This window comes from Erpetoichthys calabaricus, chromosome 5, assembly GCF_900747795.2.
Source record: "Erpetoichthys calabaricus chromosome 5, fErpCal1.3, whole genome shotgun sequence".
NCBI classification, from domain to species: Eukaryota; Metazoa; Chordata; class Cladistia; order Polypteriformes; family Polypteridae; genus Erpetoichthys; species Erpetoichthys calabaricus.
In genome coordinates, this window is record NC_041398.2 from 183,667,863 (window position 1) to 183,691,285 (window position 23,423).

The following is a 23,423-nucleotide window of genomic DNA, read 5'->3' on the forward strand; positions in this document are numbered from 1 at the left end:
TAAAATATGTGACATAAAGAGTTTAAATTGGGGCTGATTTATGTTAATAACAGTAGTAACAGGATTGTCACATATGACCTCTGCATCAAATCCAACAAGCTACCCATTCCCCATAGATGTAGTACTATGGTTATTACTTAAACTGCTACTATTCTGTTTATACCTTCCTCTATGTGTGGCTTATATACTACAGTATAACATCATGTTAAAAAATGAAAGTTAACTGAATTATGAATTATCTTGCCATATACTGTTTAAGAATGTTGCCAAAAATTATATAATGTTATATAATGTTAAAATGAGAAGAAGACATGTTGATTCTGTTAGTTCATAAAGGAATATATATTAAAGAATCACAAAGAATTACCTGAAGCGGATGGTCTGCGAGAATGGTAGAAAAAGAAAGAGTAAAAGAGTGACAGGAGACCATACAGAAAAAGTTTAAGACAGTAGCCAGAAGTGGAAGGAAGGCAGTCCACTAAAAATGCACTTCAGATTTTATACTTACCATCTACTTGTAACTGGTCAGGAGTAGAGGGCTTGCCACCACTATGCATGCTTACTCCTAAGGGAAAAAAAGCAGGAAGTGGTCAGATGACAACTATTGCTTCATTGGGATGGATTCTCAAATTTCTCTGAAAAGGACATAGCCCTGGAGCACTGGGAGAACAAAGACACTGAGGTTTTAGAACATCTAAAGCTTGCTCAGCATGTTGAGTAGCACCTTAGAAATCTGTGTTTTAGAGAAAATAATTCCAGAGGAGAACATGTAAGAAGTGTTACTTTACCAAAGTAGATAAAAATAAAACTGGATTGTAACACGATGCTTGCATACATTACTTTGACTTCATACTCTAAAATGAGTCCATGGACACTGATTTTAATGTAATATTGTGAAGAGCATAGGAAGCAGGCAGCTGAATCTTATTTAACTTTCCTAAGTACAGTAAACATAATAAACCACAAGAATCTACACAGTCCTTTCTCAGTTAACCTGAACAAATATAAAAAAGTTGAAAGAAGCCTGTCTCACTTATTTACTGTGTCTTTTGATTAACTGATTATCAGTGGCAGTTTGCAATGTGAGGACCATGGTCTCTGATTTGGAGGTGCTGATTCCCATCCCAGCCGCTTCACACTCAGCTGCGAACCGATCCAGAGAGAGCTGAAGATCACTGCCTGATGAAGCAAACAGGACAACATCATCTGCAAAAAGCAGTGACCCAATCCTGAGTCCACCAAACCGGACCCCCTCAACGCCCTAGCTGCGCCTAGAAATTCTGTCCATAGAAGTTATGAACAGAATTGGTGACAAAGGGCAGCCCTGGTGGAGTCCAACACTCACTGGAAACGGGTTCGACTTACTGCCGGCAATGCGGACCAAGCTCTGGCACCGATCGTACAGGGACCGAACAGCCCTTATCAGGGGGTCTGGTACCCCATACTCTCGGAGTACCCCCCACAGGATTCCCCGAGGGACACAGTCGAATGCCTTTTCCAAGTCCACAAAACACATGTAGACTGGTTGGGCAAACTCCCATGCACCCTCCAGGACCCTGCTAAGGGTGTAGAGCTGGTCCACTGTTCCGCGACCAGGACGAAAACCACACTGTTACTCCTGAATCCGAGGCTCGACTATCCGACGGACCCTCCTCTCCAGAACCCCCGAATAGACTTTTCCAGGGAGGATGAGAAATGTGATTCCTCTGTAGTTGGAACACACCCTCTGGTCCCCCTTCTTAAAGAGGGGGACCACCACCCCGGTCTGCCAATCCAGAGGCACTGTCCCTGATGTCCATGCGATGCTGCAGAGATGTGTCAACCAAGACAGCCCTACAACATCCAGAGCCTTGAGGAACTCCAGGCGTATCTCATTCACCCCCGGGGCCCTGCCACCAAGGAGTTTTTTGACCACCTCGGTGACCTCAGTCCTAGAGATGGGGAGCCCACCTCCGAGTCCCCAGGCTCTGCTTCCTCATTGGAAGGCATGTTAGTGGGATCGAGGAGGTCTTCGAAGTACTCCCTCCACCAACCCACAACGTCCCGAGTCGAGGTCAGCAGTGCACCATCCCCACCATATACAGTGTTGACACAGCACTGCTTTCCCCTCCTGAAACGCCAGACGGTGGACCAGAATCTCCTCAAAGCCGTCCGAAAGTCGTTATCCATGGCCTCCCCAAACTCCTCCCATGCCCGAGTTTTTGCTTCAGCAACCACCAAAGCCGCATTCCGCTTGGCCTATCAGCTGCCTCCAGAGTCCCACAGTACAAAAGGGTCCTGTAGGACTCCTTCTTCAGCTTGACGGCATCCCTCACTGTCGGTGTCCACCAACGGGTTCGGGGATTGCCGCCACGACAGGCACCAACCACCTTACGGCCACAGCTCCAGTCAGCCGCCTCAACAATAGAGGCACGGAACATGGCCCATTCGGACTCAATGTCCCCCACCTCCCTCAGGATGTGGTCGAAGTTCTGCCGGAGGTGGGAGTTGAAGCTACTTCTGACAGGGGGCTCTGCCAGATGTTCCCAGCAGACCCTCACAACACGTTTGGGCCTACCAGGCCTGACCGGCATCCTCCCCCACCATCGAAGCCAACTCACCACCAGGTGGTGATCAGTTGACAGCTCCGCCCCTCTCTTCACCTGAGTGTCCAAGACATGTGGCTGCAAGTCTGACGACACGACCACAAAGTCGATCATCGAACTGAGGCCTAGGGTGTCCTGGTGCCAAGTGCACATATGAACACCCCTATGCTTGAACATGGTGTTTGTTATGGACAATCCGTGACGAGCACAGAAGTCCAATAAGAACACACCACTCGGGTTCAGATCGGGGGGGGGCCATTCCTCCCAATCACGCCCTTCCAGGTCTCACTGTTATTGCCCACGTGAACATTGAAGTCTCCCAGTAGTGCGAGGGAGTCCCCAGAAGGTATGCCCTCTAGCACCACCTCCAGGGACTCCAAAAAGTGTGGGTACTCCGAACTGCTGTTCGGTGCATACGCACAAACAACAGTTAGGACCCGTCCCCCCCCACCCGAAAGTGGAGGGAGGCTTCCCTCTCGTCCACCGGGGTAAACCCCAATGAACAGTCTCCAAGTCGGGGGGCAATAAGTATACCCACACCCGCTCGGCGCCTCTCACCGGGGGCAACTCCAGAGTGGTAGAGAGTCCAGCAACCTCTCGACCTCGCGCACTAGCTCAGGTTCCTTCCCTTTCAGAGAGGTGACATTCCACGTCCCAAGAGCCAGCTTCTGTAGCCGAGGATCGGAACGTCAAGGTCCCCGCCTTCGGCCACCACCCAACTGACACTGCACCCGACCTCTTTGGCCCCTCCCATAGGTGGTGAGCCCATGGGAAGGGGGACCCACGTTGCCTCTTCGAGCTGTGCCCGGCCGAGCCCCATGGGTGCAAGCCCAGCCACCAGGCACTCGGCATTGAGCCCCACCTCCAGGCCTGGCTCCAGAGGGGGGCCCCGGTGACCAGTGTCCGGGCAAGGGAAAACGCCGTCCAAAGTTTTCATTCATCATAGAAGGTTTGTTTAACCGCTCTTTGTCTCATCCCTCACCTAGGACCAGTCTGCCTTGGGTGGCCCTACCAGGGGCATAAAGCCCCGCACAACAGAGCTCCTAGGATCATTGGGACACGCAAACCCCTCCACCACGATAAGGTGGCGGTTAAAGGAGGGGTCTGCCAACCACAAAAGCATTAAATCTATACACATGCTTTACTATATAAAGGGGCGGGACAGGGGAAAGCAAAAAAAAAAAGCAGCTAGGAGATTGCCGTTTGAAGACACAGCACTTAGTGAGCACTTTGGAAGCATTTACCAGCTGCTTCATCACTTTGCCCACTCATACAGGCGGTAGTTTCTCTGCCTTGCTCCACTGACCCGGGGTCAAAGGCAACTCATACGCCCACTGTCGTTCAGCTCTGCGAGAATTGCTGGTGAAAATGCACTCAGGCAGATGGACCCTTGACCCTTTTTCTAGCTGCTAAAGTACTAAATGCTGTATCTCCAAAATGGTGATCATGGAGCCACTTTAATGTCAGCATCCTCAGGTAAACCTGTCCTCCTCAGACAGGTCTTGACAACCTGAGGAGTATGCCTCTCTCAAGTCTGGACCCAGGTGCACTACACCGTTATTTCCATGGTGCACAAGTGGAAAAATACCTGTGTACAGTATAAATATCAAGTTGTTGATGGTGATGAACAATCAAGGATAGTATTTGTGGAGTTTTAACACACGTTTTAATGTACAGTATGTCCATTTATTATTTATTATTCTTTCAATTAACACTAGAATTACAGGAGTCTACGAAAAAACTTGTAGATCCGGCCCACCTTAAATCGCTTCTTAAATCCGTTCTCACCTCTCCGCCAGCGTCTTTTGTCCTCTAAATGTGCTGATAAAAGACAAGCTGCCAGCAGCCGGCTATTCCATCCCCCCTCCGACTTAGAACGTGAACGCACTTTTCCCAGCTCATGCCTTGATTGATTGTCTGGGAGTGAACTGGAGTTTTAGAGTTGAAATAATACGATCGTTATTTGGAACACACGCATTCCATGTGTGTACCGTTTCTACAGTAATCTGTGTAAACACATTGTTAAAACAGAAACTTTTTCATATTTTAGTAATAAATGTTACAAAATGTAGGCATAAACTATAGAATGTGTAAAGCCCAAGTTCCTAAGATCAAATAAACACTTCCACAAAAGCTTCACACACCATACAACAGCTTCCGTGGCGTAAGGCACTAAGATTTGCCTCTCAGAGCGAGTAGCTTTTCTCTGCCTCACAAACATGAGTTCAATTCCCCGCTGGGGATAAAGTGTTACTTCTTTTTTTTCTTTTTAACCTCAAACGGACATAAAATTTGTAAATTGGTATGCGCTGTCAGTTAATGAGATCATTATATTTTCATGTGGGATGCTCCTTTTAAAATATTTTTTTAACAATTGAGACTGCAATTCACATGAACAACTGTCCTTATAACTTATTTTTTTCAAGATCCATAACACACAGACAAACAGAGCACTGCGTAATACAGAGACAGACAGGCAGAGATATACAAATAAACAGGGAAGGCACATGTACTGAAAGAAAAAATAAATCAACATGTGCGTTGTTCCTGCAGCACTGAATAAGCTCACCCGCTCTAACATCACCCCTCCCCCCGATCTGACTCTCTAAGTAACAGCGCAAGTACAGACACAAACCAAGCGTAATCAAGAATCCTGGTTCGATCCCCACTCACTCCTATATTTGCCGTTTTCAGTAGTAAGCTGCTCTTTTTGTTAATATTATACAGTACACACATGCACTTGGTTTGTGTCTGTACTTGCGCTGTTACTTAGAGAGTCAGATCGGGGGGAGGGGTGATGTTAGAGTGGGTGAGCTTATTCAGTGCTGCAGGAATAACGCACATGTTGATTTATTTTTTCTTTCAGTACATGTGCCTTCCCTGTTTATTTGTATATCTCTGCCTGTCTGTCTCTGTATTACGCAGTGCTCTGTCTGTCTGTGTGTTATGGATCTTGAAAAAAATAAGTTATAAGGACAGTTGTTCATGTTAATTGCAGTCTCAATTGTTAAAAAAATATTTTAAAAGGAGCATCCCACATGAAAATATAACAATCTCATTAACTGACATTGCATACCAATTTACAAATTTTATGTCCATTTGAGGTTAAAAAGAAAAAAAAAGAAGTAACACTTTATCCCCAGCGGGGAATTGAACTCATGTTTGTGAGGCAGAGAAAAGCTACTCACTCAGAGAGGCAAATCTTAGCGCGCTATGCCACGGAAGCTGTTGTATGGTGTGTGAAGCTTTTGTGGAAGTGTTTATTTGATCTTAGGAACTCGGGCTTTACACATTCTATAGTTTATGCCTACATTTTGTAACATTTATTACTAAAATATGAAAAAGTTTCTGTTTTAACAATGTGTTTACACAGATTACTGTAGAAACGGTACACACATGGAATGAGTGTGTTCCAAATAACGATCGTATTATTTCAACTCTAAAACTCCAGTTCACTCCCAGAAAATCAATCAAGGCATGAGCTGGGAAAAGTGCGTTCACGTTCTAAGTCGGAGGGGGGATGGAATAGCCGGCTGCTGGCAGCTTGTCTTTTATCAGCACATTTAGACGACAAAAGACGCTGGCGGAGAGGTGTGAACGGATTTAAGAAGCGATTTAAGGTGGGCCGGATCTACGAGTTTTTTCGTAGACTCTGGTAATTCTAGTGTTAAATCAATCTTTAGAATCTTTAGTGCATTCAAAGTCGTTTCGATTGTTTTATCACTAGTTGTCTCTGATGATTGTCTATGATTAGTTTATTCTACATGATGGTAAATATGGCAATATTAAACACATTGCTTTACAATTTTAAGAACAATCGTTAATATGTAAGCTAAAAAACAACACTTTACCATCTGGTGTCAAACTAGTATAAAATCACAGAGTATCTGGTAAGGATCTATCAAAATCTCATTCAAGCACAGGTCATTCTTTCAGAGCTCTTACTAATTATTGTTGCACTGTATGTTAACATGGGAGCAGCTAAATAATTCAAGGTCTAGGTTTTCTTTAGATTAGTTTACTTCAGTAAGATGCAAAGCAAATAGTATATACTTTCCTTTCTTATGTTTCTAATCCTTTAGAAAAGTATGAAAGTACAGATACAGCAAAATCATTAAAAACTATTTAAATTCCAATTTTAAATTCATATGTTGGAAATAACCATTTCTTGAAAGGAATGAAATGTACTGCAGTCTTTTTAAATCAAAAGCTCCAAAAGGTAACATGGAATCCAAGTTAGAGTGAAAAAATAATAGGTTTTTATTTCTGACCTATAACATATGCCTGTCCAGTATCTTCGAATGATGATGAATCAGACTCTGGATTTCTTCTTTCAGGACTGCGATTTAATCCGGTCAAGGAATTTGAACTGTTAAAAATAAAGGAACAGAAGAAAAGAAATTATGATAGACAGATATGGCTAATTAATTACTGCAAACTATGGTTTTTCAAACAACCATTTAAACATTTTTTTTTCATAAAAATAAATTAACAGTTGTACATCGAGTGTTTTTGAACTCAGTCCATGTTTTTACATTTAAATATCTAATCACAATTTATCTTTGATATTAAGGAGGTCACTAAGGATATATGTATTTTAATTATTGAATATTTATTTTGCCCATATTTCATCTTTTGTTTCCATCAAATAATACTTCATATTTTACTGTATTACAGAAACTGCCTGAAGATGAGGTCATCAAATCTGAACAGAAATGAATTACGTGCTCCTCTCTAGAACACATTAAGTGCATTTACAATACAAAATATTGTATTGTATTGTATAATATTGTATTGTATGAAAATATGATCCAGATCAAATGTTACTGGGAGCATTTGAAATTGATAGGATTGTTGTGTTCCTATGATCTTTCCAGTTTAAAATGGTCATTCTTATGAGATAGTATGAATCTGAAGCACTGGCATTTGATTTGTCTCAGATGACATTCAAACTTCAGTATGCCTTGCACAATTTTTATTCATTTTTTTACATTTATTTAATTATTTAGTCCCCTCTAATTATGCCAAAATAAATTATTCCTGAATTATACAGCTTGTTTACTGTACTTGAATGCTTCCTTTTTTAGCTTTCATTTCCTATCATCCTATAACAAGTGAGAATCTGAAGTCAAAAGCTTAGAGGAAACATGAGAGGAAAAATGTCCTTGAATATGAGGAGTGGGCAATAAATGGATTTGGGAATCCACCAAACAGCAGGCTGCCAGATATAGCAATATGTCCAATTTTTACTAATTAATCCACGTTTGAAGTCACAAAAAATCAGTTGTCTTTTTCAGAAAATCAAAATGCGTCCAGATTGAGTTGGATAAAATAACACCTATTAGGTTTAGGTTAGGTATTAGAAGAAAAAAAATGAAAATACATGCAGCAGTCATGCAGTACAAAAGTGCAATCATTTTATTAAAAAAAAGGAATTCCTTGGACAAAGCTCTCTGTCATAATAATAGCACAAGTAATTTCTAAAAGTACAATTGCCAAAAAAAGTAAAAAGTACATAGCAACAAGTTCTGTTACCAATTTTAAGGTTTAGCATAACATTTTCAAGATTACTGTAAGCATCAAGGGGAAGAAGGATTAAACCACTCCTAATTATCAACAAAAAATTCCTAAAGTGTATTGTTTGATTTTATCTATTAGATAACAGCAAAGGGTGAATGCCACATATTTGAAACCTCCTTTTACTTATTTATATGCAGTCTGGCATAAAATATCAGGCTTTCCCAAAATCCAAAGAAATACCCTACAAAACAGTTTTTTGCATATTATTGAAGACTCAGATTCTGCACTGTCAGATAAAGATTTTGAGCCTCCAAGAAAAGCAAGTGACATTGAGAGTACAGTTGAATTATCCCCAAGTGAGAGTGAGTGAGAGGGTGTTCACCATTACACCGATGTGCTTTCTTTTGAGGGGTGTCCACATTATTGTTGTGCTTACGTACTGAGTGAGCTCATTTTTAAAAGCTTGCAAACAATATTTACTTCATATCAAGTTGAAATAATTCAAAACCTTTGACTTCTTTGCTCTATGTTCCTATACTCTATTTACTTCCTTCACCTCTGTCATATGTCAAAATGGGATTGACATAACTCTTTGTCAATGTAGAGACTAGTGTTGATCAACAAATTTCACCAAAGCGCCATTCGCATAGAATTTGCTGCATTCACATTCTCCCTTGTTTGTTGAACTATTTACTGATTAATTGGCCGGTTTAGGAGAGCTTTTTCTTTATTTATTTTTTTAATACCAGTGCCCCATAATGCTTTGTGATGCCATTACAACGTCCTCCAGAGCTGCAACAGCAAACATTGATGTGACCGCCCCCCAGGTATATAATGCTGATCATTTGCATTACAGACTCTGTGAGACAAGTTATCTGTGCTTATAGCCACCTCTTCGAGTTCCATGTCAACATAACAGAAAGAGGTGCATTCCCTATGCATGCATAATAATTAGCCACATGGCATAGCAAGAGTGTAAACAAATCTTGAAGAAGCCTAATGCCCTCCCCCAACAGAGGAGACTCTATGAAATAACAATACCGAAAGATTAATTACTATTTACAAGACGTTTCTATTTTTTCTGACTAGACTACCTTTTTGGAATTTCTGCTTTAATTTGACGAATCTATGATTGCGTGTCTCTGACTGCGTTCTTTCTTCTTTGATATCACGGAGGCACAGTGGTCCAGTGGCTGGAACTGCTGCCCCACAGCTAAGGTCACCTTTATGGCCACAATAATCAGTCCAGTATAGTTTGCAGATGTTTCCCTAGCCCTCAGGGATACATTAAAGATGACTGCACCATTATAATCCGGTCAAATCTAGTTTAGTTAGTCCTTCCCTACTGACTTTAATGCAGTTTGCCAAGTTTGGTGAATATCGTGAACATTTCCATGATTTCACAGCAAAGGTAACCCAGCAATGCTCGCTCATTACTAGTAGACATATATAAAATATATAACAAGGCATGTAATCAATAAAATAAGCTTGTAATTATTTTCATCATCAATAATTGTGACATGATTTGCTGTTGTAGCCCCAATAGCTGCCTAATATGTTGATTATGCAAAGCAAGTCACTTTTGACTTTTCATGGTTGTTTTGATATTGTTTGTTCATGTTCAAGCTTGGTCCCTATTGAAGCCCATCATAATTGTACTATCTCTGTTCTCCTTCAAAACACTGAAAATTAATGTATTGCACATTTAGAAACAACATGGGGTGAATAGTAAATAAAAATATATATATATATATATATATATTTTTATGGAACATATAGTGTATCTATCTATCTATCTATCTATCTATCTATCTATCTATCTATCTATCTATCTATCTATCTATCTATCTATCTATCTACCTTTAAAAGAAAATATTTAGAAGCAATTAATCCTGTCGAAAACACAACACTTGTTTGTAGTGGTGACCAAGAAAAATATTTAATCTCATGTTTTCATCTAGAAAGGTTTATGACAAAATAGATGTCAATAGCGACCAATAGTGTACAATGGCAAACAATGTGAAAAAGGTACATAATTGGGGAATCTTGTATTGCTGGTGTCACATAATCCACATGTCAGCTATACAATTGTATTCTCAAAATGCATGCTTTTTTGCTAATACATACTTCAGCACACATCCTAAACAAGAAACTATGGGAATAGTCTCATGGGAATGACGACTGTATAACTGATTATGCAACATGAGTAATGTTTGACATTTCTTTTTTTCATTGGATGTTTAACACATCATTTGTCATTGTACTGTATTGGTCACTATTGCCTTCTATATCATAAACTTCTTTCTTTCTATTCTGTGTGAAAATATGACATTAATTTTTTTTCTTGGCCACCACTTCAAACTACATGGTTAAGTACCATGTCAAAAAAAATAAGACTTTAAGGTAGTCCATTCCTTTAAATTACAAGAAAATGAAGAAAATCAAATGAGAATTAGGTTCTAAAAGCCAAGAAAACAATCAATTTTGAATATACTACTGTTACACAAACTCAGGCTTTTAAATTTATTACAAAATAATATTTAGATATACAGTGAGTTTAATTTGCCCTTGAAGAATGATTAAAGTAATTTAACAGGAAAAATAAAAAAGGAGACCTGGCCTTACAACAATAAAGCAAATGAAAAACAGGTATTTGCAGTAAAGTGAGGTCTGCGGCTGATTGGCATCTTTTAAATAAATAATCGCCAGACTCATGACTTGAGAGTGGTTCCTATGCACGATGCAGGAATAAATGGCCCTGCACTTAGTGCACCGGTTCAGGATCTCCCATGACTCTAATTGCTGCCAGGAGCTGCTGATTGCCACAGCTGTGCCACGTCCCTGCTTTAAAAGGGAAGTGCGAGTGCAGTAAGGAAAAAAAAAGTGAAGGCAAAGAAAGGATCAAAAGAAAAAGACCAATCAGTAGAAAGTCGGAGGTTAAAAGAAGGAGCGAGAGAAAAGGCAGGAGCAAGGGTGGGATCCATTACAACTGAATGCAAGAAAGACGGAGAAGACAGACAGCCAGGAGGGGGCCGATGGCCACTCCAACCGAGTGATGTGGGAGCTGGGGTGACTAAAGCACTGCTCAGTTGTAGCAGTTTGCCGGAGAGAGGCAACGCGGCTGCAGGGGAAGGAGAGGCGGAGAAAGGCTTTCTGCGGGTGGTGCCAAGGACCACAGGGACGCAAACCTGGCAGCGGGAGTTGGAGGCTCGATGGGGTGCCCTGCCTGCAGCCAGAGAGGGCTACAAAGGGCCACAGCCTAGAAGCAGCACTGAAGGTGGGCTGATCTCTAGGATAGGTACCTCCTTGGCTGTAAGGAACCATTCTGGTTAGGCCAAGGAGACGGCCGTTTTAGAAGAGTGCACCAGGGCTCATGGCTTTTAAAGACAGCTCCCTACCTGTGTTTTAACCTCATTTTAAAGGAATATTTGACTGAATTTTAACTTCCACATTTCACCTGTTTTTATGGATTATTTATTTATAGGACATTTGATGCACTGCACAACCTCTGGACACCATTATTAGGATTTATTTTAACAAAAGCACTAAGAACCTTTCACCATTCCTTTGCTTTGTGTGTGTTTTGTCCTCATCTGCCAAGCTAATTCAATTACATTATCAATAGTATCGGGTTCAAGAGATCCTGCAAAGTATTATTGCAGCTGTGCTTGACAGCCTATAATCTATACCATTTCCAACAACAGAAGTTAAGCTACTACTTACCAATTGAGCTTTCCTGCCACCAGGATAGATTCTGTATCTGAACACGTCCTGTAATGTGATGGCAGTGTTTTAACTCTTTCATTGCTGGGAGTGGGCACTTTGTTCAGGGTGCACTGTGACTGGCTGATGTGGGATTGAAGATTTCTCTCTGGTGACTCTGGCACCTGGCTTAGGTTATGGTAAGATTTGCTCATTACAGTTGGGTTTTGTCCCCAGCTTCGGCTAGAGGCCACTTCAGAGTTTGTCCGATCTGCCCCTGGCTTGTTTAGTGCAAGTTCAGAATAAAACATTCTGTTCAAGAGCTCTGGTCGCACAGTATGTTCTGTAATTCCCCTGGCACTGTTGCCCGTCAAGCTTATTGTGCTTACTGCTCGCCCAATTTCACCAACATCAAATGAATCACCAGGAATGATAAGAGAGGCGTTTTCTGAAGGAAAAAAGTAGAAACAAGCTGTTAGAGAGAAAACAACTGTAAAGGTATCAGCACCCACAAATTTGGACACAACCAGTATATTTTTTAATTTTGGGTCATCGGGCACAACTTCTGCTAAACGTTTGACATGTCATAGGGCACAGTTCATTACATCTGTTAACTCCAACACAATTGGTTACTAAATGATCTGAAAGCATTTTTTAATAATACTCCAGAGCAAAGAAGAGTATGACAAAGCACAGACACACTACAAAAGCAAAAATTACTGTGTGAGCATACTGTACCTAAACACACTGAGGTCTTCCTTTGCCGAGTTACAGAACTGCTGGCTTAATTTCCTGTCTCAGGCATCGTATACTCTGTCCACCATACCACCATTTTCTGTTTGTTTTCCTTTCTGACAGAGAGATTTAATCTCTACAATCTCTAATAACAGGTTCAATATGCTCTGGAAGTGGTCAGCACTCTTAATCCTTCTCATAGTTTACTTTTTGCCATCATCCACAACCATTTGTTAGGAACGCTCATATAATACCGAAGCCACCATACTACAAAATCATTTGTCTCCACAGGCCCTGACGTAAGTTCAGTTGGCTTGTCAGTGCTGCCTTTATGTCCCATTACATAGCTCACAACTCACACTTTCTTACCAGGTTATCCTTACATCTCATCTCCACCAATGCAGCTTCTCATGTACTTCTCATACAGTTTCATTAGCACTGTACAAAATTTACCTATTTATTAGGGATCTATTACACATATTGCTCTGTTGTACATAGTAACTCCTATATCTTCCTACTGGAGAATGAATCAAGCAGCAATAACTTACCGATATCCTCAGTTTCTTTGTTGCTCTGTCTAGTCTTCATCTGCAGGTGGAACTTATGTTGAGTTGAACAGAGGTGAAGAAGATACTGGCAGGTTTTACTACTGTCAGTCTGGAACAGATGTTTTATTCCATCTGAAGTATTCTGTAAACTTATTTTCTTTTTCTAAGATAACAGATGCAAAAGTAAATTAACTGTGCAAGTTAAGATATAATTTACTCAAGTTTCACAATTTCATTCTAAGAAGTACTTTAAATTAAAGATGGCAGACATTGCTGCAACTGTTTTTCACATTTCATCTAAGAAGCATGCTTAATTGAATATTTTCTTTTCTTTATCCTTAACATTTGAAATATAAATCGTTCAGTTTGGAGGTGCTTTTCTCAATGCAGCAACATACGGAGAAAAGCCTATTCCTTTAATCACAAGGCAGGAACCAGTCCTGGCCAGTCCATTAAATTACACTCTCACACATCCTGGAGCAATTTTAAGTCACAAATCAATGTAACCCGTAAATGTTTAAAATGTGGGAAGAAACCAGTGTACCAAGAAAAAACCCACGCTGATAGGGAATGTGTGGGTATTTTCCAAATCCAAATAACAAGGTTGGGATTCAAATTCAGCTCAGGGGGGCCAAGAGCTTACTAATGAACCAACACACCACCCCAGTATATCACTGTATTTCCAAAAATAATACAAAGTCCATAGGGAAAAAGTAGAACTGTTAAGTTTCCTGAATGTTTGTTTGGAGGACCTTGCTTGTATTGTTAAAAGAATTAATTCTTTTCAGTGTGATCAGCAGACAAATGTCTACTGTCATGATTAGTAAAAAAAAAATATATGTATAATCACTGAGTAAAACACATAATAATCACATATTCTGTATAATTTCCATAATACATTACACAACACACTTACATTGAATGAGATTTTCTTAGTTTCCCTCCATGGAAACCTCAGGACCAGTGTCCGTGCTCCATTATGAACTTCAAAGATGAGAACTCCTTTGGAACAAATTCCAAGCATTATACCTGTCTGAGACTTTCGTTCTGGCAGCACTCTATGAAAGTGCACTCCATATTCTGACAATTTCTGACATACCTAATACACATGAAAAAAAATAAAAAGCAGAGTGAATACATGGATAACTTGAATATGAAATTATAAATAAAAAATAATCTGTTTAATACATACATACATACATACATACATACATACATACATACATACATACATACATACATACATACATACATACATAATGATGTATTGGAAAGATAAAAGTTTAGATTAATAAAAATCCATGCAAAGGTAGAAATTTAAAATACAGCTCTTAAATTTTAAGCCAGAGGGGGAAAAACTAAAATGAGTAATAGACAAAAGATAATTAAAGAATCAGAGATTTTTAAAATAAAAAGCTGGAAGGAGAGAAGCATTAGGGCATTTTCATAGTTCTGTCTTTCCCTGGATTAAGTCTAGAGTTACATAACACAGTTAGTCTGATATAATTTACAGTATATTACTGGTGTTTGCTTTAAGAACCCTACTCATATTGTCATGGAAGCACCCAGTGCATTTTTTTTAAAAAGTGAGGTGCTGCATATTATCTGTATAGAGTCACACAAAAACACAGCACCATGCATATCAGTGCATTTTTCTGCAGGAAAAATTCAAAATACAGAAAGCCATTCTTAATTTCTGGTTTCCTGCAGATGAGGCTGAACACACACATACACTTCAAACACAGTGAAGGAATGTACCCAATGTTGTTTCTGTCTACGATGCATCTTTAGGTTTGCCATCATAATTGGTAAAGTAGGCACTGTATTATCAGAATAAGCATAACATGTCAAATGGTTCAACACACTCTGTGTATGACAAGAAATAACTCCAGTTATCTTTTTTCTTGCACTAGAAACCTTTATTTAAACACAGAACAATAGAAAGATATGTGCAAAATTAATAAATGAAAATGCATGCATTAACACACATCGAAGACACATGTGTTAACACACATATTCACATATGAAAAAGTGTCAATCAGGTGATAGAGACACCCCCATACACTATTAACACTAGAATTACCAGAGCCTACGAAAAAACTCGTATATCCGGCCCACCTTAAATCGCTTCTTAAATCCGTTCACACCTCTCCGCCAGAATCCTTTGTCCTCTAAATGTGCTGATAAAAGACAAGCTGCCAGCAGCCGGCTATTCCATCCCCCCACCGACTTAGAACGTGAGCGAAGTTTTCCCAGCTGACGCCTTGATTGATTATGTGGGAGTGAAGTGGAGTTTTACAGTGGAAATAAGAGATCATTATTCTACAGTAATCTGTGTAAACACATTGTTAAAACAGAAACTTTTTCATATTTTAGTAATAAATGTTACAAAATGTAGTAGGCATAAACACTTTCACAAAAGCTTCAAGAATGATTTAACAGCTTCTGTGGTGTAGTGTGCTAAGATTTGCCTCTTAGTGCAGAGCAGCTTTTCCTTGCCTCACAGACCTGAGTTCGATTCCCCGCTGGGGATGAAGTGTTGCTTTTTTTTTCTTTTCTTTTAAACCTCAAACGGACATAAAATTTATACATTGGTTTGCACTGTCAGTTACTGAGATCGTGATATTTTCATGTGGGATGCTCCTTTTCAAATATTTTTTTAACAATTGAGACTGCAATTAACAGGAACAACTGTCCTTATAACTTATTTTTAAGATCCATAACACACAGACAGACAGAGCACTGCGTAATAGAGAGACAGACAGGCAGAGAAGTCACTAGATATATAAATAAACAGGGAAGCAACGTGTACTGAAAGAAAAAAAGAACAACATGTGCGTTGTCCCTGCTGCACTGAGTAAGAGAGAGAGAGTCAGATGGGGGGAGGGGTGATGTTAGAGCGCCTGCGCTTATTCAATATAGCAGGGACAACGCACATGTTGTTCTTTTTTTCTTTCAGTACACGTGGCTTCCCTGTTTATTTATATATCTAGTGACTTCTCTGCCTGTCTGTCTCTCTATTACGCAGTGCTCTGTCTGTCTGTGTGTTATGGATCTTAAAAATAAGTTATAAGGACAGTTGTTCCTGTTAATTGCAGTCTCAATTGTTAAAAAAATATTTGAAAAGGAGCATCCCACATGAAAATATAACGATCTCAGTAACTGACAGTGCATACCAATGTATAAATTTTATGTCCGTTTGAGGTTAAAAAGAAAAAAAAAAAAAAAGCAACATTTTATCCCTAGCGGGGAATCGAACTCAGGTCTGAGAGGGGGCAGAGCTGTTGTGCTCTAAGAGGCAAATCTTAATGCGCTACACCACAGAGGCTATTGTATTGTCCTTGATGCTTTTGTGAAAGTGTTTATTTGATCTTTGGAAGTCGGGCTTTACACGTTCTATAGTTTATGCCTACTACATTTTGTAACATTTATTACTAAAATATGACAAAGTTTCTGTTTTAACAATGTGTTTACACAGATTACTTTAGAATAATGATCTCTTATTTCCACTGTAAAACTCCACTTCACTCCCACATAATCAATCAAGGCGTGAGCTGGGAAAACTTCGCTCACGTTCTAAGTCGGTGGGGGGATGGAATAGCCGGCTGCTGGCAGCTTGTCTTTTATCAGCACATTTAGAGGACAAAGGATGCTGGCGGAGAGGTGTGAACGGATTTAAGAAGCGATTTAAGGTGGGCCAGATATACGAGTTTTTTCGTAGGCTCTGGTAATTCTAGTGTTAAGAGTGTCAATATACAGCTTTGTAACCATACAAAAAAGCAAGCTTACAGTTAGATTTTAAAGCAGTGGAGACTTACCCAAATATATCTAATTAATAACAAAGCACTTCAACAGGAGTTTGCAGTTATATAAATAATCATTTATCTTTGGCACTATTCGTAGTGCAGACAGCTGGACTTAATACAATAAGTTCACTATGTTTCATGGCTGAGCATTAACACATACATTAAAAGTGTTAAAATTAGTTCTAGTAGTGTAAATTTTAAGCACATGTGTCAGTCTTAAACTTTTTTTGGAATAGAGACAATTGCAGAGCAGAGGGCACAGTGTAATGCTAAATTTCACACATTGCTGAACAAGTCTGTTCCAACATTTTGGAACATTTTTAAATTTAAAAGAAATTCTCCTTGGATGAAAACAGAGTTAAAATAAAAATGACACAAGAAATATATCTTTGAAATATGACAACTCAGACAATTTTAGTAAAGACCATAAAGCTTATGATCAGATGAAAGCAACAATGAAAAGGACAAAAACAAAAATGCCAAAAGTCAGTGAGACAAGAATATAGCTGAAAAATGCAAATGTTAGGGATGACGTTATTTCAGTATTTTTGCGACAAATGAACAATCAAAAAAAGATGTTAAGTATTTTAAGATTTGGGTGAAATATGGTATACAGAAAAGGAAAGAGCAAATGCTCTAATTCTTATTTTTTGGATATCTGCACCTATGAAAATGTTGGAAATTAATTCAGGTTCAACAACACTGAGCACAAGGCAGGAGGCCCTAGTCTTTATTTATTTTATAGAATGTACTTCCCAAAGACAATTACTTGTTTTATAATTTTATTTCTTAGTTGACTCATATCCTTGTTTTGCTTCTACATGTAGAGTAATGTGATATAAATTATAAAATACATATATATTACAAATACTTACCTTCAGAAATTCAAACTCTGTTTCCACTTGTGAGGCACCAAAATATGTGCTGTGAAGTTTTGGAAGCTCTTCCTTAATATAGGATTGGTCCACTCTTTCCAGCACAGATGCTGCCAAATAATGCTCAAGTCTAAAATATGTTTTGCCATGGACCTGAAATAAAGAAATCAATTAAATGAAAGTACGAAAAGGAATTTTGAATAAAACAATTATAAATACAATTATAAATACAATACAATAAATATTAAAACTGAAAATGAGGAAATGTAATTTGTATTTTGAAATCGTTCTTCTAATCTCTTCATGCTGAAAAAACAATTGAGTGCTTAACTAGGTAACAAAAGCTACACTGCACCTTTTCTAACACATGGTTTGGAGCCCAAAAAGCTTTATACTTTCATCCATTGCTCTGTCTCCTCTTCCATTATAATAATTAATTCTTAAAACGTCAATGAAATTCATGTCAATGCTGCCTTCTTTCTTGGTGAGAATTGGCAGTGTCAGTAGCAGGAGTTTAACCCACAGCCTTTTTGTCAGATGTCCATAGTCTTAACCACTACATCGCAGTGCCTTTAGGATGAGTTTGCTACACTGCAAGTATACTGACAGAAATCATATTTTACAGTAGTGATACAGCAAAAATACAAACAAAAGTCATTACTAACAGATTTAAACTAATGTTGAAATGAACAGTTAAACACACTAATGCTCATTAGTGCTAGTTGCGCAAAATTACAAGCATGACAAAAGCTGATTGTATTTCTGCATTAGCTACTAAAGCAATTAAGTAAAAAAAAAAACTCACAGAGCAGGATATTAACATAATCAATTCACAGTAAAGCCTAATTTACATCCCAAATTATTATCAATGTTCCAGTTTCATTAAGCTAGCATTAGCATACTTGACTTTAATTGGAAGTTGCATGGCAGACATCCAAATTTTACCTCTGGCTGGTAATCCCCAAATTCGCCCTGCAGTGCAAGTGATGCCAGCAGTAAAGCTGTTTCATCATCACATCGCAGTCTTTCTTCTAAAATGTCCCTCCTTAGTTGCAGATAATACTGATGCCGTGTGAGAGTGTGCCTAGAAAAAGAGAGACAAAATTTGAGATGGTAATTTGTGTAGAAATGGTGTTGGATATCTTTATTTGCCAACATACTTGCATGATTTTAATTCAGAATTCATTTTTGAGTCTCACCTCCTCTTCACAAGTGACCAACAAATGAAAAGTAATTTGACACTAGGTAGAACAAATTAGTCATGCCCCAATAAGATCAGAATTTTTTAAAATAATTCCTGTGCAATAAAGCCTTCACCAGACTTTAAAAAATACACTGGGAAAGTCATATTTTTAGAACAGAACCTTCAGTTTCTAAGTATATGCAAGCAGAATTGCAAATTATGCAGGAATGTGGGGTTTGATGAAACTCAAAGTCACCATCTAAATATTATGGAACATGCTGCCAGTATGTGCTAACACAGAATAAAGAGGCTTTTGTTAAATACCTTTTCATTACTCAAAAAAATAAACAAGACAATGTACAAATGCACTGGCACTAGAATCCCTCAAGCCTACAAAAAAACTCATAATCCTGGGCCACCTTAAATTCCTTCGCACCTCTCCATTAGCGTCTTTTGTTTTGTTTTGGGCCCACCACCTGCAAGAGAGTAAGGTAAGGCCTGTAAGTTGGGGTTCTCCCCGTTGGATGAGAGGGTTGCTTCCCTGTGCCTTCGAGTTGGGGGAAGGACTCTGACTGTTGTTTGCGCTTATGCGCCGAACTACAGTTTGGAGTACCCAGCCTTCTTGGAGCCCCTGGAAGAAGCACTGCGAGGTGCAGCTCCTGGGAACTCTATCGTCCTGCTGGGAGACTTAAACACTCACGTCGACAATGACAGTGAAACCTGGAGAGGTGTGATTGGGAGGAATGGCCTCCCTGATCTAAACTCGAGTGGTGTTCAGTTGTTGAACTTCTGTGCTGGCCATGGATTGTCCATAACGAACACCATGTTCGAGCATTAGGGTGTCCATAAGTACACTTGGCGCCAGGATACCCGAGGTCGCAGCTCGATGATCGACTTTGTAATCGTGTCATCGGATCTGCAACCTTATGTCTTGGACACTTGGGTGAAGAGAGGGGCTGAGCTGTCAACTGATCACCACCTGGTGGTAAGTTGGATCAGATGGCGGGAGAGGCTGTCGGACAGACCAAGCAGACCCAAACATATAATGAGCAGTGTTCTCCCTAGCGTCTTTTATCCGGGCGCTCTCCGCCCAGCTAATTTAGTTGAGCGCCCGGCTGTCATCTTGCATGACATTGTGAGATGACAGCCGCAGATCTACAGGCACAGGCAGATCTAATGATCTTCAGAGATGGCAAGGGACGAGCAGGCGGGTGGGCAAATAATTTAGAAGCAGGATTGCAAGTGGCGAAGGGAGAGGTGCAGAGCGGGACATTGCTGATCACTCGATGCTGAACAAGCTAATAGCAGGGACGAGGTGGAGCGGAGTTCACAAGCAAAGAGTATGGGGACGTGGGCTTTCGACAGGGGGCTGTACATGGTAATAGCGGGGGCGTAGCAGCTTAATACAACAGCAAGGGGTATGGGGAGGTGGACAGGCAAGAGGGGGCTGTACATGCAAATAGCGGGGACGGAGCGGTAGTTTACAAGCAAAGAGGATGTGGAGGTGAGCGGGCAAGAGGAGGACTGATAAAATAAAATAAAAAAAAAAAAGACTTGAGAAACCAGCCTGCCAAATATCAGAAAAAGGGTGTCAGGAAGTGACGTTTCTGTTCTCAGTGTCAGTGCAGTCTATGTAGCGTACAGCTGCTCACTTCTTGTTCAGTACATAGCAATCCAATATATATATATATATATATATATATATATATATATATATATATATATATATATACACAGTTGTTTAAGCATTAGGTATGTACTGTGTGCAAAAATCCTTGTAGCAGTTACTGTGGTTCCTGTTAAAGTGACCCCATCTGCCGTTTTTATATTTGCTCATACTGAGGGTTTTGTTAAAGTGACCCCATCTGCCATTCTTATATTTGCTCATATTCAGACCTGTGTCTATATTGCAAGTGCGCAGAAATCCTTGCCGCACACACTGTTTCCTGAGGATAAGTTTTTTTTTTTTCTGAATTACTGAGGGTTTTGTTAAATTGACCCCATCTGCCGTTCTTGTATTTGCTCATATTTGGACCTGCGTCCATATTGGAAAAAATGTGCAGAAACCCCTGCAGCACACAGTGTCCTGAGCAAACGTTTTGCCACTGAATTGCTGAGGGTTTTGTTAAAGTGACCAATCTGCCATTCCTTTTATTGTTCATATCTTGCGCTGTCGTAGTGCAAGTGTGCATCGAATATCCAACAGGCTTTCCCACTCAATAGTCTTATTCATAGGTACTTTTAATTTTTTCCAAACGTTTTACCAACATGAGTAATAAAAGTGCTCAGAAAACAACACTGCTCAGTTATTTCAGAAAAAACTAATGAAGGTGCGGCATCAACTCCTGATGTGGCAATTTCAGACAAAGACATTGCAGAGGCTGGTCCATCAGGGGAAATCTCTTCAGCACACACTCTGCCAATTGATAAATCTAAGCACTGCTTATCCGGCATAAACAAACAATGGTTTAAAGATTTTGATTGACTAATGGTCAAAGAAAATGGTATGTGGTGCTAATTTTGCATGAAATATTCAAACAAACACCCCCCAAGGAGGGAGTTACCTTTGGTAAATGTGCCATGCACAACAATTCGAAAAGAAAACTTGTTGGACCATGAAAAAAGTAAAACGCGCATTGAGTCTTTTGCTGACCTTTTAAGAAAGCATGTACTAAAGCAAACTGGAATCAGTCAAATTGAAAGATCTCTATCTGTGTTAAATAACTTACAGAGAGAAGCCTTTGTGGGATCTTTAAGATCCATGTATTGGTTGGCAAAAAATGAGTTGCCACATACAACGTTGTTTGAAAAGCTGTTGGTACACTGTAAAGAAATGGGTTGTTCCTTTTTACAACATCTCAACGTTGGTAAAAATACACATTACACCTGCTGGATGTCTTAGCATCAGAAATAAAGTCTAACATACTGAAAAATATACACACTGAAAATTTTTTCAGAATTCTGTGTGATGAAACCACAGACATCTCAGTTGTAAAACAATTAATTATTTACATTAAATATGTTTGCCAGGTCAATAAAGAGGTCAGAATTAGTTTTGTATCAACCTGCAATATGATTGATGGCAAAGCAGAGACTATATCCAACACACTGAGACTATGGACACTCTAGGATTGAAAACTGCTAATCTGGTTGGACTAGGGTCAGATGGAGCGGCTGTTATGATTGGGATAACAGAAAGGTGTGGTAAAACTGCTTAAAGATAAAACATCTGGACTCTTGGTCAACTGCCACTGTGTAAACCACCGATTGGCCCTTGCAAGTTCCCAAGCAGCAGCTGCTGTACCTTATTTAACAAAACTGAACAACATCTTAAGGCAGCTGTTCTATTTCTTCCAATATTTTTCAGTTAGGATGGCTGGTTTATCAGAAATCCAAAATATTCTGAACATTCCCCAGATTGAGCTGAAAATGACCAGTGACACTAGATGGGTGTCTCATGACTCTGCAGTACAGTCACTACGACAGTGTATGAGGAGTGTCATAGCTGAGGCCACTGAATGAAATGACATCACAGCTGAAGGATTAAGCAGATGTATTAAAACGTACAATTTTGTTTCCTTTCTGATGATGCTTTCAGACGTATTACCTTTGTTTATCTAAGGCTTGGCAAAGGCAAGATGTCAATCCTACTGAAATTGAGCCAGATTTGCTCACCACAAAATTGTCCATCATGGAGTTGAAAGACACTCCTGGGAGATATTTTCAAAGCCTTATTCATTGTCTGGCAGAAGAATGGTCAGATCTCTGTGTTGTTTATACACAGAGTAATGTAATGTCATTCAAAACTGCAATATATGATAAATACCTAGAGACAGCTGTCAAGCACCTAGATGCAAGATTCCCTGACATGCCAATTATTTCCAGCTTTTCAAAAGTTTTCAATGTAGAAACTCACGATTCTAGAGAGTCTGCTAAAATTCTTTTTGATCATTACTCCAAAAATGGTAGCCCTCCAATTTTAAAATATGAAAGTAGCAGGCAAGAATGGACAGTTGCGTCAAAAATGATCAGAAGTCAATCAAACAAAGACCAGTCCAAAACAGATTTTACTAAAAATGGCAACGACATCAGAGCTCTAAGAGTCGTTTCCAATTTTAGCCAAACCAGCTCATGTTGGGCTAGTGATCCCAGTGAATACAACTGAATTTGAAAGGGGGTTTTCTGCCCTTAAAAGGATCAAGACATATTTGAGAAATCGCATGAATCAAAGCACGCTAAACAATCTCATGCTGATATCCTTGGAGAGCCCAGATCTTTGGGACTTTGATTATGGGAAAGCTGCAAACAACTGGGCTTCTTGGAAGAAAAGAAGAATAAATATTTAATTGAAGACACCTTCTGTATATGCAAGTTGGCTTTGAAAAATATTTAAAAATTTTTCTTCATTAGGTTTCCCATACTTTTTTTCCCCCCATTGTTTTCACTTTTCTTCCTGACAGCGACAATAC

At 39.6% G+C, this 23,423-nt stretch overlaps 1 protein-coding gene across 2 annotated transcripts in view; it reads right to left on the reverse strand.

The window, feature by feature from the left end:
- ptpn13 (protein tyrosine phosphatase non-receptor type 13) overlaps positions 1 to 23,423 on the reverse strand; it is a 352,808-nt gene that overhangs the window by 104,163 nt on the left and 225,222 nt on the right. For both annotated transcript variants that reach the window (XM_028802295.2, XM_028802293.2), the window contains exons 14-20: positions 18,717 to 18,855; positions 17,772 to 17,924; positions 14,007 to 14,189; positions 13,091 to 13,253; positions 11,829 to 12,255; positions 6,857 to 6,954; positions 509 to 565 (exon numbers count right to left, since the gene is read on the reverse strand). In XM_028802295.2, the coding sequence (XP_028658128.1) occupies positions 509 to 565; positions 6,857 to 6,954; positions 11,829 to 12,255; positions 13,091 to 13,253; positions 14,007 to 14,189; positions 17,772 to 17,924; positions 18,717 to 18,855 (1,220 nt within the window). The remainder of the gene's footprint in view (positions 1 to 508; positions 566 to 6,856; positions 6,955 to 11,828; positions 12,256 to 13,090; positions 13,254 to 14,006; positions 14,190 to 17,771; positions 17,925 to 18,716; positions 18,856 to 23,423) is intronic.